The sequence below is a fragment of the Lycorma delicatula genome, chromosome 8, assembly GCF_047948215.1.
Source record: "Lycorma delicatula isolate Av1 chromosome 8, ASM4794821v1, whole genome shotgun sequence".
In the NCBI taxonomy this organism is placed as follows: Eukaryota; Metazoa; Arthropoda; class Insecta; order Hemiptera; family Fulgoridae; genus Lycorma; species Lycorma delicatula.
The window spans coordinates 9,709,107-9,723,373 of record NC_134462.1 but is presented as its reverse complement, the minus strand read 5'-3'; the positions used below and the strand labels follow the sequence as shown (position 1 = coordinate 9,723,373).

Here is a 14,267-nt window from a genome sequence, read left to right as displayed (position 1 = left end):
TCCTAATGAAGAAGTGGAAGTGTGCTATAAAAAATTAGAAGTCATGGAAAAGGAAAAGAAGAATACATGTTCTATTGCAATGGATGATTGAAGTGTAATGGTAGAAGAAAAGAAAGAAGGTGTAGTTGGAAATTATGGACTTGTTGAGAGGAATGAAGGAGGAGATATATTAGTAAATTTTTGTAAAGAAAACTCTTTGGTAGTTAGAATACTCTTGAGCGTTTCACAAAAGAATGTATACTTGGACCTCTCCCATTGAAAGAAGTAACAGATTGACTACATTTTAATACAGAATAAGTACAAAAATCATCTAAAAATTAAAAAAGCGTATCCAGGAGCAAATGTTAACTTGGGTCTGGTTGTGGCAGAAGTACTAATGGAATTGAAAAGAGTTATGAGAGATAAGGTGGCTGCAAAGTTTAATATGGAAGCAGTCAAGGAGTAAATCAAACTAGAGAATTTGATGGAATATTCATGAATTACTGGCAGAGAGGGAGTTTTACAAGGACATAGATGGAAAGTGGATCAGGATGAAAAAGAATTTAAAAAATTCTGCAAAAGGGATAATAGGATTTAAGAAAAGTAATAGAACAAAGAGAATGTGGGTTATTGAAGCCATGGTACAGAAAATGGAAGAAAGAAAGAAATGGAAAATGTACACAATGATGAAGGAAGAAAAAGGTACAGGTAATTAATGAATTAAGGAGAAAAGTTGAGAAGGCAAGAGAGAATTGGATGAGACAGAACAGTTGGGGAGAGAAGGGAAATTTGACAGGATGTATAGAGTGGCCAAGCAGATATGTTTTCAAGGAAAAGAAGTGCATTAAGAGTGGAAAACGAAAATAAACATGGAACAACAGCCAGGGATTTTCAAGAAGTTCTGTAAAGATGTTAAGAATACTTAGAAGGACTGTATGATCTAACACACTGATCAAATGAAGTAGTTTAGAGGAAGAAGGAAGAGTGTGTGAAGAAGAAAACAGCTAACATATTCTGGAAGTGGAAGTGAAAAGGGCTTTGAAAGAAATAAAGAACAGAAAAGTCTTTGGGCTTGAATTACCAACAGAAATTCTAAAACGTTTGGGAAGTAAAGGAAGTTGTATATTTGTGTAATGAGATTTATGAGAAAGGTAAATGGTCAAGAGACTTCTTATCAACTATGATGATAACAAATGAGAAGAAAAAGGATGCAATCAAGTGTGAGGAGTTCAGACTAACAAGTTTGTTGTCTAATACAGCTAAAGTGCTTCTGAGAATTATGAAAGGAAGGATATCCTATAAGCAGACTTTCTGAAGGATATAATTGCAGACTTTCTGAATCAATTGTTGAAGAACAGTTTGGTTTTCAGAAGGGGTATGCAAGATGATATTGGATCACTGAAAACTATTGGTGGAAGGTACATTGAGAAAGGAAAATATGTGTTTTCATAGATATTGAAAAGGCTTTTGACGGAATTCAATGGAATAAACTAATGACCATTCTAAAAAATAAAGGTGCTGACTGGAAGGGAAGAAAGCTAATAAATAGTTTGTATCTTGATCAAGAAGTGAAAGTTTGAGTAGGGAATGACTTAATGGAAGAAGGCAAGATTGAAGAGGCAATAGACAGGGATGCTGCCTTTCACCTAATCTGTATAACATTTACCTTTGCAAGATCATAGGATGTAACCATTATAAATTCTGATCTAAATTTAAAATTAAATTAAATTGGGTTATGTAAATTTGTGAATTCATTTGTATTTTATTTTAAATTAAACTATTTTATTATATGGGTGTTTTATATGTTGACGGATGATATATTTGCTAAAACGTAAAAGTTGAATTAATAGCAGCATGATTCATTTGTTATTAAATTCTTTTTTAAAATAGAATTTTAAGAAACATGACATCATGCTGGAAAAATGTACTGTTTTCTATACAAAGAGAGTTACATGTGAGTGAATACACATACTCACACAGACTTGGATAATTCGGAGAAATAGTGGTGGGCTTAGACCTCTGACACCATCAGAAAGCGTCAGTTATATGTGTGATTTCGTCTTGGCAAGTTGTATGTAGCGAGTATATGTAAAAAAAGCTGATCATGAAATTTTACAAACCATGAATTATAAGGAACACAGATATGAGAATTTTAAATAAAAGGCCACTCCATAAGAAACATTCTTGAATCTACTAGATGATTTGTTACCCGATGATTAATTTTTTAAAGAAAATAACTTTAAAATTATTATTATTAAAATTTTAACATGTTAAAATGGCAAAACTATGTGTAAAAATTATAATTAAAACTAATCTTGGATTGGCCAATTCTTTAGTATCGTATGTATTAGTAAGATATTTTGTTAATTTTTTATGTGTACAACTAGTTATGCAATACCAGTTCTACGAAAGAACCTAAGTAGACAAGTTATGGGATTTTTGAGTCAAATGTGTTTATTATCATTTTCTTTATTTTTTTGTTGATAGTCATATCATTCACTTCATACTGTATTTCTCCTTTTTTAATAAAACTAGTATAATGACCTACACAAATTGAAGATCTGTGATGAAATATTGCACTTATTTCTTTGTAAGTGTAACCTTTGATTTTTATCGTGTCCATGGACACACTTTTTATATTATTTAAATGATTTTTTTTTTATTTCTCCATCAATTAGTTCAAATAATTCTGACTGTAGAATAAAAATTTGATTTTGCCAATCAAATTTATTTATGTCTTACGTAACAAATCTTTGTTCCACATTTGCAACGATTTTCTACTGTTCATGTTTTTTGTTTTATTGGCAGCTATAATCTCTTGTAAATTAATACTTTCATTTTTTTTTTAATGAAAAGATGGAATTAAAAAAAATTGTTTCATCTTCAGTACTTTCATTTTCATAAGAGCATTTACTATTAAAACAAGCTGTAGTATATTTTCTTTTAAATTTCATTATTTCAAGTATATTATTAAGTTTTTGTATGCTACACGCTACCTAGTACTATCAAGTACCACTACCTAGAGGTACAATTTGTAAACCCACCTTTTTAAGGAAAAGTGACATATTTGAGTCCCGCAGTTCATCAAATGGAAGAAAAATGTGTTGTCTTATTTTTTGAAAGTATTCTTTACTACAAATCTAACTGAACTGAAAAATAATGTTTTCATTCTTATTTTTTTATTTTTTTCCCCTTTTCATTTCACTTTTAGGTTAGGTCATGTTTAGAATTGTAAACATAGTCGTTGACTTGGCTGTGCTGTCCAGTTCTGCGGAAACTTACAGGCGTTATTGAAAAGTAATTACTTTTACATTTCTCAAAAACAGTTCATATAATTTTGATAAAATTTCAGTGTTCATGATTGTAAAGTATAACTTCTGGAAAGGACTAAATTGTTGTACATATTTTATTGCGAGCAGCTAATATAAATTTAATATTAATAATATTTTTTTTTTAAAAATGAATTTTTCCAGTTGAAGTACTCTACATTATCAGATGCAATAAACTGAATTTGATGGGAGAGGGTTCAAAAATTAAACATTGGTTGGGCAGAGTTTATATTTTAACATGAAAATCTACATCAAGTTTTTATGACTTAAAAATTGTAAAAATGAATTTTAATTACTACATAATTGACACATACTCAATTCTGGGGGGAGAGCTTACATCTGAGGGAGCTAATAAATCATAAAAAAAAGAAAGAAGTTTTTTTATTTAAATTAATTTTTTATGATGGTAAGCTTACATACAACCCACCCTTCTTGTCTGTATGTGGCCATGTCTATACAATATACAACCCTGTATGACTGGTAATAAGATTTTTCAGTATAATTTCCTGAACTTGTATGGCGCAACACTACCTCTTTTTTAAGGTTTAAAACGTTTGATCAATGTTATTAATGCTACTCAAACGTGGAGTTAATGAAAATAAGTTTCTTATATTAATCAAGAAGCTTATTGCCAGAAGACTTGAAAGCTGTTTAATTTACATATTTCACTGATAATAAAAGAGGACTTTAATAGTTATCCTGATTTTGGGATCTCAAAATTAAGATTTTTTAAGAACCTTAAAATTTTAAATTAAATTGGGGATTTAATTTTCAAATATTTATCATGTTTATTCACTTTATATTTATTCTGAAAAAAAATTAACTTCCAGTTCTCAAAAATAAAATTAAAATATGTTTTACTATCTTATAATGTACAAGGATTAAGTAAATATTTTCAAATCAAAGTGAATTCAGACAAACATGATTAAATTTCATCAAGCCAAAATTATAATAAATAGTTTGTAGTAAATAGGAAGTTGAATAAATGACTGATTTGCATTTCTGTTTTTAGTAAACTAATGCTATTAGAAAGAAATATACTACTTCTGAATTTTATTAGAGCTGATTTACAATCAACACGATATATATATAAATCAATTTGTTGACCTGATAAAAGAAGACTTGTTTGGTAGAGGTTTCAAATAAAACCTGTGTTAGCTTGATGAAATTAAGCATAATTTTGACTTAATCATAATTACTTTCTATCTCCTCCAAATTTCTTTACCTTAAATGGCTTACCAAAATAATTTACTTGATAGTGATATTCTTTATGGCCACAATATTGTGGAAATAAATTCAAATAGATATATCTTTGACACAGAATATGTGAGGACAGTGCGTGTATCAGGATGTATTTGGTACAGGATGATAAACGACTGAAAGTAAAAAAAAGGCAAATAAAGAAAATAAAAGAAAGCAAATAATAAAATAAGAAAGAAAATAAAGTTGTATTTATTTTCACTGAATTACTTTATAATGTTTCCTCTACTTGCAAGTTTATATAATCATTCTCAAAATTTGTGTAATGGTTCATTAATTTATTATATCTGTAACATCTTTTTTTCTAAGGAATATATATCTCTTATTTTAACCATTTAATTCTAGGATATCTAAATTTTTTTTGGATGCTTGTGATGTATTTCTTATTCAGAAGTTCTGAAACATTTGAAAATTATTTACTTTCATTGGTGTATGCATTAAAATAAAAATTGCACATTTTACATATTTATTCATATGTAAAATGTAAAAATACAATATACAAATTATTAATGCTTTTAAAAAGACAGCACTGCACTATTTATTATAATATAAATATAAAATATTTAAATAGATAAATTTGACTAGTTAAAATTAATGCAAAATGCAAAAAAGCATTAGTAAGATTATTGTGTTTAGTATTAACACATATGTGATTGTGAATTTATATTTTGGCATGATAATCAGCAATCCTAATGATTGGTAAAATAAAACAGCACAAAATCAGTCCCTTAAAAAAAATTAACCATCAGTAGGACATCCACTTGATATTGTCAGTATTCTACATAAAATCAAGTGCACAGAAAAATTAAACATATAGATTAAAATATATACAATTAAAACATTTGCACCAGCTACCCTAGACCAAAATAACATATATCTGATGATAAAACAAAACACCAAGCTGACTTGTTAAACATTAAAGTTAAACTTTCACGTAATAGATACTAACATAAAATGCAAGCCGGCCTTCGTGGCACAAGTGATAACATCTTGGCCTTTCATCCGGAGGTCCTGGGTTTGAATCCCGGTCAGGCATGACATTTTTACATATATTACAGATCATTCATCTCATCCTCTGACGCAATACCCAACAGTGCCCCAGAGGTTAAGCAAAGAAACAAAAAAACATAAAATGCAAAAACATACCTTTAAAAGTTTTAATAGATCTTTAATCAAATTATGCTGGGTTATTTTATAAAGCCATGTTGGATTACGACGTACAATGTGTCCCAATAGAGTTAATCCTTGAAGTTTGGAGGCTCCGCGTAATGTTTCTGATAATCTAAAACACAACAGCCATATAGCAGAAAATTTATAGAAAAAAATTATCTCCAAGAAAATATGTATGTGTGAATAAACATATGTAATTTTATAAATTCTTATTTAACAAACTTTACAACTGTACACAGATAAATTTACAATACTAATAAAGCCAATTTATAAAAGTAATAATATAAACAAGGGAGAAAGTTATGTAAACAACAAATCATATATATTTTCACCATGATGTATTAATCTTAATTTTACAGTAATGCTAAAAATCACAGAAATTATTTAGCTGAACCAATCACATCATTATTCTAACATATAAAAGACAAAGTGTAATGAAGAAATAAATACTAGGATAACAAAAACTTGCAGAAACTTGATAAAACCTTTTCCTAGTTGAAAGCCACTCCCATGTCTAACAGAACCAACATGACACTTAAATTTTAGAAGGCCATAGTGTGGCCACAATGTTGTGATTGGAGACTGCAAAACTTAAGATTAAAATAAAGACTAAAACTTGGATTATAATAATTTTAACTGTACATCTAAAGCGGTCATAAAAATTTTAAATCCTGCTAAAGTATATTCAGTAGACAGATTCCTTAATGCTAAAAGAGAAATATTCTTAAAGTTATTGAAAGATTGTCCTTGAGTATAGGGAAGATATTATGAGTAGACAAAAACACAGTCATGAACTTAAGACAGGAATAATAATATATTTATAATGATGAAAGATATGGAGAGATGTAATAACTCCATAGTGACTATGTTCAACAACAAAGTATTTTCTAACATTTTATAACCCCCACATAATAGATATATTATGATCTTAGTATCATTACTTTTATTTTTAAATATCTTTCGAATCAAAATCAATAGCTGAGAAGGTTAAAATTCTAGATCATTGTTTTGAGAAAAAATACAAGTCTATTGAAATAAAGGAAAAAAACGGTTATTACCACATGAAAATTACATAAAGATGAGTGTAACAACTAATCCTACTCCCAGAGTATGCAATGATGTTTAGCCCCATTCAACTTACTATTATTACTCAGAATAGAGCACAAACTTTGTTCTTGTCTGTACAAATGTGTTTCAGTCTCACTGTGAAATGATAGTAACTACTACTTTCTGATAAATAGCTGAGATTCCCAGTAGTCTCTAATGGAAATTATTCTTTACTTCACAACCCTTTTTTAACCATTAGGAATCTTTTTTAATACCTAAATGTATAATAGAACGGTTAAAAACAAAACTGTAAAAATACATTTAACTTTTATTTTCTATAATTTCTTAAAAGTTATGTGATGTTGAAATTTTATTACTGGGAATAAAAAACAGGTTACACTTTACACGACTTTCAATATGCTTATAGTATTTCTTTAAATAAATGTTAACTTAAAAAACAAAAAGAAAAAACTGAGTTTTAATACAATAAATTTTTCAATTAAATCAAGCTTTTTCTTTGAAAATAACAGAGTATTTTATATATAATATTATTACGTAGTAGTACTATTATTACTATTACTTACCTCTGAATGTTTAGTTGTTAAAAAAAAAATCAATTACACTAACAAGAATAGAATTATTGATTTATAAATTACAAGTACATACCTATCAAACAAGTATTTCTCATGCGGTTCTCTGACCCCAACAAGTACTTCAATAACTCTGAGTGAACCAGTTGCCAAGTAGTAATCAAACAGACCGTTCATTAACCATGACTCTTTTGCTAAAATATAGAAAAAAATATTCTATAATTAAAAATGATTAGTAAAGAAAAAATACAACTTACAAATTCTATTTAATTAGAGATAGTTTCAAAATACCTTTTTTGACAAACCAACCTCTAGACAGCCCATTTAATTATAGCAAATAATTATGCTATTAGCTACATCCGAAACCCAATCCTGCACATCTCATAATAAAAGTTATCCCCACATTATAGAAGGGTTAAAGGTGATGATCATCCCCTGATTGTCTTAAACATCTCCGGTCTTCGAAAATGAAAAAAGTTAAATGTATAACTGCTTATAAAATAATAAAATTCTTGATGTATAAAAATAATGTAAATTAATTGCTTTTAGGTTGTTGTTCTTTCAGAGTTTGTTTCTGATTATGATTCTCTCTGCAATCTATCTAAATATACAACAATTTATTACCTAATAACAAACATTACCCAGTTTAGCTATAACAACAATCACCTACCAATGTTTTACACAAAAGTATTATCATATGACTTAAAGATATATTTTCACTAATAAAATTCATTTAAAAATGTTGTAAACAGTAATACTAGAATTAGTCTACAGTATCAAAAGACAAGATGATCCAAGAAACAGGCTGAAGCTATACAATATTATTTACTACTATTAATTCTATAACACCAGTGGAGGTCTGTCCAAATAGTATTCATTAGAATACTTTTCAAGTCGCACAATTACAGAAGAGACAAGGCTGTTGCTTCCAGAAGGGTGCCCGTTTTCAGGTTGCTTTTTAATTTCTGGATAAAAGTATTCTTTTTTATATCAAATATTTTAAGTAGGCCTATATTAAATTATTGATTAATATTGTGTTTCTTTCACTTCAGCTAAAAAAGTTCCAAGTGGCTGGCTGCATGTGGGATGGGCCCCTTGCCCCACCTAGATACCATCTGATGATCAACATTCATGGAGTGGTTTCCATAGGTCAACTGTCTTTTATTACCACCCACCAGTTGTTTTTATCTTACATCCCATTTTTCTCTTCACATAGGTGTAGGTCAAACTTCACTAGGCCCATAAGGATTAGGCCTGCAAAACCAATAAAAGTGGCTAACAGTCTATGCAAGGATTTTATTGCCTATCTGGTACTGCACAACAAACCCTGCAGATGATGCGCAATCTTTTTCACAAAGATTTTCATAAGTCTTTATTTTCACTAGATGTAAAATTAAACAATAATAGCATTCAACCAAAAACATAGCCCACACTTTAATGAAAACAATGACTTTTATTACAAAATATATAAAAATTCAATTGTTTCAACAATTATTAATTTTGAGATTTCTATATTTAATATCCATGAAGGTGAAATTGGGTGCTCATCATAGTTTAGTAGTAGTCATCATAGCTACGCAGAAATAAAAAAAAATTAAACAATTTTAAAATATTGACAGGTATGAGTTCCAAAAAATTTTTTTTTGAGTGTTAAGCAACCTATGTTGTACCACTTAATAGAGTTTGACTTTCAGGTAAATAAATACTACAGAAAAAAAAACATTAAAATATTACACTTAACACAGTATTATAATATGTACTATAACAAAATTTATGAACATTTTTTTTAAAAAATGCATAATGTTTTTAAAAATTCTTTTATCAGGTTTGCCTAAACTGTCCCAAGTTCAAAAATAAATAAAATACAAAAACGGTGATTAGAGTAACCTAAAATTAAAAAATTACAATAGCTAAAATTAAAATGTTATCTAACAAATCATTTAACTAAATTAGGGGATTTTAATAATTTAGCATACTAAGCAGTTAAACTTTATTAAAAAACTAAATTACAACAACAATAATACTCACTTGCATTTAAGTATTCATGGAACTTTTTCTTTACATCTTCTACAGCCTGGGTCTGGTTTGATTCCAATGATCTGAAAAGTTCGGTAATGTCCATGGTTGGTCATTACCATACAGTAGCTTGGGACCATTACTTTTATTACCAGTACACAACACTTAATGTGGTTGTGCTGGCTAACCAATTACAACATCACCTCAACATTCTTAACCTAAAACCAAAAAAGTTTAATATGTAATAATTAATTCAAATACAAAACAGAAATATAAAATGGTACTAATCCAGATGACAAGCTAAAAAATAAGTTAAAGTTAATTAATTAATAATAAGTTAAAAATAATTTTAGCTTATAGAATGATAGTTTCAAAAACACCTGGAATGTTTCAAGAAGTAGTGCATACTGAAAAAATGAATGTATAGCAAGCCCGTAATCCAATAGTCAAAATCATGTATAATGAACTGTTTTCCATAGATCACCAAAGTTAAACTGAGTACAGTTTTTACACCTGGCTGAAAGTATTTTGAAATAACTTCTGAAAAATTTATCTGAGCAACAACCATAAGATCAACAGCAGAGATCTGTTACAACAGCCCCACCACCATTCATTAACTTTATTGTAGTAAACGAATTCTTTTAAACAAATAAAACAAAAAATGCAGTCTGGTAACAAAATATCAAATAATTTGTACCAAACATAAAGAAACCTGACAATAATATCGCTAAAATTTCCACCATGTGAATAAATTTTAACTATCAACTGTCACCCACGTAATAAACTAATGAAAATTTGACAATTAAAACCTTGCTAATTTTATTATGTATGTTAAGGCCCAAAACATAATAACAGTAGGAAACCTGACATGAGTCACAAGTTACTAGCAAAAATTCTAGTCATTGCCAAAAACTACAAGCTTTTAATGCCATGATTACTAAGGAAAATGAAGAATAAGACGTTTCCCACTGCTGTCACAGAGTTAAAAAATAATTTTAATAAAAGTTTCAAATCAGCAGATTAAAACACTAGTTATATAGTTATTAAAATACATAGAACTACTACTTGTTTGGGAGGGAAATGTATTAGCACCTAACCCTCTAGCAAAGTGTGGAAAACATTCTCATTGAGATCAAACTATTCATTACAACAAAAAAGTTCAATTCAATACGTTAAAACAGAAAAAACATAACTTTTTAATCGATGGTCTGTAGATATTTTCAATGGCAACAGAATACACATAGCCCAGTAGTTCTGAAATTGGGTTATACTACCAGAGGGAATAATTTTGTAAAATTACTTAAAAAATGGACAAGCCATCAATCCATTAAACTTTTGAGATCATTTTATGCAGTTATCCTAAAGGCCAAATTAAAGTAGAGAACCATAAAGATTACGGCTTTTTACCTCTAAATGAATCATCACAAACTCTGACTGTTTTTGTTTAATAATGTTCATATCTTCAGTGCTGAAGGAACACACTTACATATTCTTTAATGGGATATCAATAATTTTAGGATTTTATGGCTGAAAAATTTGCAATTCCCAGATGAAAGCTTTACTATTAATATTGCCGCAGTAAAAATCTCATAATATTTAATAAAAATGGTAAAAAATATAAATTTAAATAAAATATATCATTGACAGGCACTGAATTTACATGATGACATTTTACCAGAATTTACCAATGACAGTCAATTTTAAACTAAGCCTATAGACAGAAATTGTGAATTCAAAGCCTTAAGTTTATACAACAAAATAAAAATAGCTTTTTCAAAACAAAACTGTATAAAACTAAACACTACTCAATTGTACAAAACAATGAAACATTTTTTGAAATATATCTATTACTTAGAACTAAACAGCATGATCTATTGAGTAATGTCATACATTACAAAAACACAAAAATAAATAAATAAAATTACAGAACTAAACTTAAAAAATTAAATAAAGTTATCACAAAATAAAACCTTTACCACATAAACTAAATACATCATTGCACAGGAATATTTATTATTTTAAAAATTTCAGATGTATTCATATTGGCCTCACCAATTTTGTTAACGAAAAATGGGAATTATGTCAACTCACACCTATTCATGTTACACAATTATTGTATGTTGTATAACTAAGAAATATAATGGAACAGGACTAAACGTATTAGGGAATGATAATTGCTGATAATGTTTCGTTAGTTATAATTATTAACTAACAAATCGATAAAAAATTAAAACTGCTTATAGAATTGTTTTGAAAAAAATTAAAAGCAATATTGGTAAATGTGTATGAATTTCTGATGAACTAAAACCATCAATTTAAAACTTAAGAGAAGTGGAGACTTTTTTAAGTTAAAAATTTTTCCCCAGATTCAGATTTGAAGTGGAAGTTAATCAAAGTCGCCCTGTCAAGCCCAAATAGCCGCTCTTTAAAAAAATACAACATTACAGCTATTACAAATACAATAAAATGTTATTCAGTTTTAAAATTAAATAACTACAACATAAAATGTCGAAAAAACTAATGGAATTCTACAACGACTAAGGTAAAACATACAAAACGTATAATACATAAGTCCTCTTAATTCATCACGTTCAGTCAACTTAAGATTCAACAGATTATTCATTTAGATACCCAGAAAGTATAAAAATGTTCAGAAAAATGATAAAATCAGAATTAACAAAAGTTTTACCATAGCGCCCCTACTAAAGCCAATCCACCATTATCTGCAAATCCAGACCAGACCAAAGCAGACTAACAAACAAGTGCAAAAACACTGTATCGGTTGGATTAAACATATGATTCGAGCGAAAAATAGATATCATGAAATTTAAATAAAATCTTATATAATTTATTATAAGTTGGCTCATCATAATTAATATAACAACCGAGAGCTTTTTTCGATGAAAAAACTAAATTTTAATTATAAGTTTTATTGTATATAACAATAATTTGGGTTGTAATATCCTAAATTTACTTATAAAATTCAGTAAAATAATTGTAATAAAGATTATCACGTTTAGACTCTTACAATAATTTTCAATCAGATTTATTTTCAAAAACTTTAATAACTCTTTGTTAAATTCTGCTTCCTAAATCTATACAGTGCGGCATCATTAACGGAAGAGATTACTCTGAACAGTATAGTTAAGTATAACGAAATAGAAGACTTTTTTTTAACTGTAGTTCATGAAATTTTCATATTTTCGAAGGCATTACAAAAATAATCTGCAAACTTTATTTAGAAACTGAGAATTACTGAGTAATACATTTTTTTATGAAATTCACGCTCTTATTCTATTAGTTACAAACATTTGGTTGTGAACACTGAATTTGTTATCAGCTGTAATTTGTTACACCAATAAATCCTGTCGTTAGAATTCAGGAATTGTATGTAGTAATTTTTCACCACTTATGAACTATTAATATTTACCCCTAATTTCATATTAGGTAGTTAGGAAGTTCTCGTTTCTGTTGAAATGGCAAAATAATTTAATTTATTAATAAGTAAAAGTAATGGGGTGAAGTGTCAATTTCGAGTCTTCTTAATTTACATTCAAATTAAATTTAATTCATATAGATTAGAAATCCTAATATATTTTGATACAAGTTTTTTTTTTGGATCTTATACAATGGACCATCATACTTTTGAAATATTTTCAAAACTTTTTCCCTAATATTATATATATATATATTTCGTTTTTGTTTTCTTTATTTCTCCAGCCAAATTTTATTGAGGCGGTTTTAATATAAACTTCGCTTCATTTTTTTTTACATTTGCCGTTAGTGGTGGGATAAACGATTCTTTTTCAAGATTTTCGATTCTCAGAAAGGATCGAAATAAAAAAGAATCGTTCGTCAGATTCTTTTTCTTGCCAGCAGTAATGTAAACTCTAACCCACCGGGTTGGTCTAGTGGTGAACGCGTCTTCCCAAATCAGCTGATTTGGAAGTCGAGAGTTCCAGCGTTCAAGTCCTAGGAAAGCCAGTTATTTTTACGCGGACTTGAATACTAAATCGTGGATATCGGTGTTCTTTGGTGGTTGGGTTTCAATTACCACACATCTCAGAAACGGTCGAACTGAAAATGTGCAAGACTACATACACTTCATTTACACTTATACATATCATCCTCTGAAGTATTATCTGAACGGTAGTTACCGGAGGCTAAACAGGGAAAAGAAAAGTAATGTAAACTCTAAACTCTGCGCATGCTCTCTTTCTCCACTTCTGTTTAACGGTTCATCTCTCTTCATACTCTTGTTCGACTCAACTGATACATACCTTCTAAATATCTTTGATTTTCTCTTTTCAACTCCTTAAGAAAGATTTGGTTTCCTATCGCCTAACCAATTCTGTTGTTGAGAACTGTAAACAGAATTGGTTTCTCCCTCAAACCGATTCTTTCGTTCATTATAAAGAATCGAAGGAACTATTCGTTCACAATTCTAACCATTACTACTTATGGTGAAACAGCATGAATGCGGAGCATATCGTGCTCTTATACGTCAACGGCATAAGATGACTTATCCAGCACATATGGCAAGGTTAACTCCTCCCCAAACGAGTAACAGTGTAAACATTTTTATTAACAGTCCGAGCATATTAAGTGAGGTTACGCTGATTAAGAATAACATAAATCCTCTGAAATTTACTCCAGAAAACAACAAATGCACCGTAAGAAATACGGTTTCTTAAATAAAATACTTTTTTTTCTTACTCATCTAACATTTAACTGCAAAATCTTTGTCAGTTACAAATAAACAACAGTATATAATTTACAAAGGCATATATAATGTTTAAATTAATATAACATTTATAACTGTAAATTGATCGGTGGGATGTCATGTAAAGAACAACTTGGTTATTACAGTATTCAT

General features: G+C 28.8%; 1 protein-coding gene across 3 annotated transcripts in view; it reads right to left on the bottom strand.

Moving 5' to 3' along the window:
* The window catches only part of Tsc1 (tuberous sclerosis 1 protein hamartin), a 92,106-nt gene extending 79,922 nt beyond the window's left edge, over positions 1-12,184 (bottom strand). For 2 of the 3 annotated variants that reach the window (XM_075372478.1, XM_075372480.1), the window contains exons 1-4: positions 12,081-12,184; positions 9,404-9,609; positions 7,452-7,569; positions 5,715-5,850 (exon numbers count right to left, since the gene is read on the bottom strand). In XM_075372478.1, coding sequence (XP_075228593.1) covers positions 5,715-5,850; positions 7,452-7,569; positions 9,404-9,497 — 348 coding nt within the window. In that variant the 5' untranslated portion in view covers positions 9,498-9,609; positions 12,081-12,184. Of the gene's footprint in view, positions 1-5,714; positions 5,851-7,451; positions 7,570-9,403; positions 9,610-11,944; positions 11,964-12,080 lie in introns of those variants that run through there. The other variant, XM_075372479.1, reaches the window with a different exon arrangement.
* Positions 12,185-14,267: the final 2,083 nt, after the last annotated feature.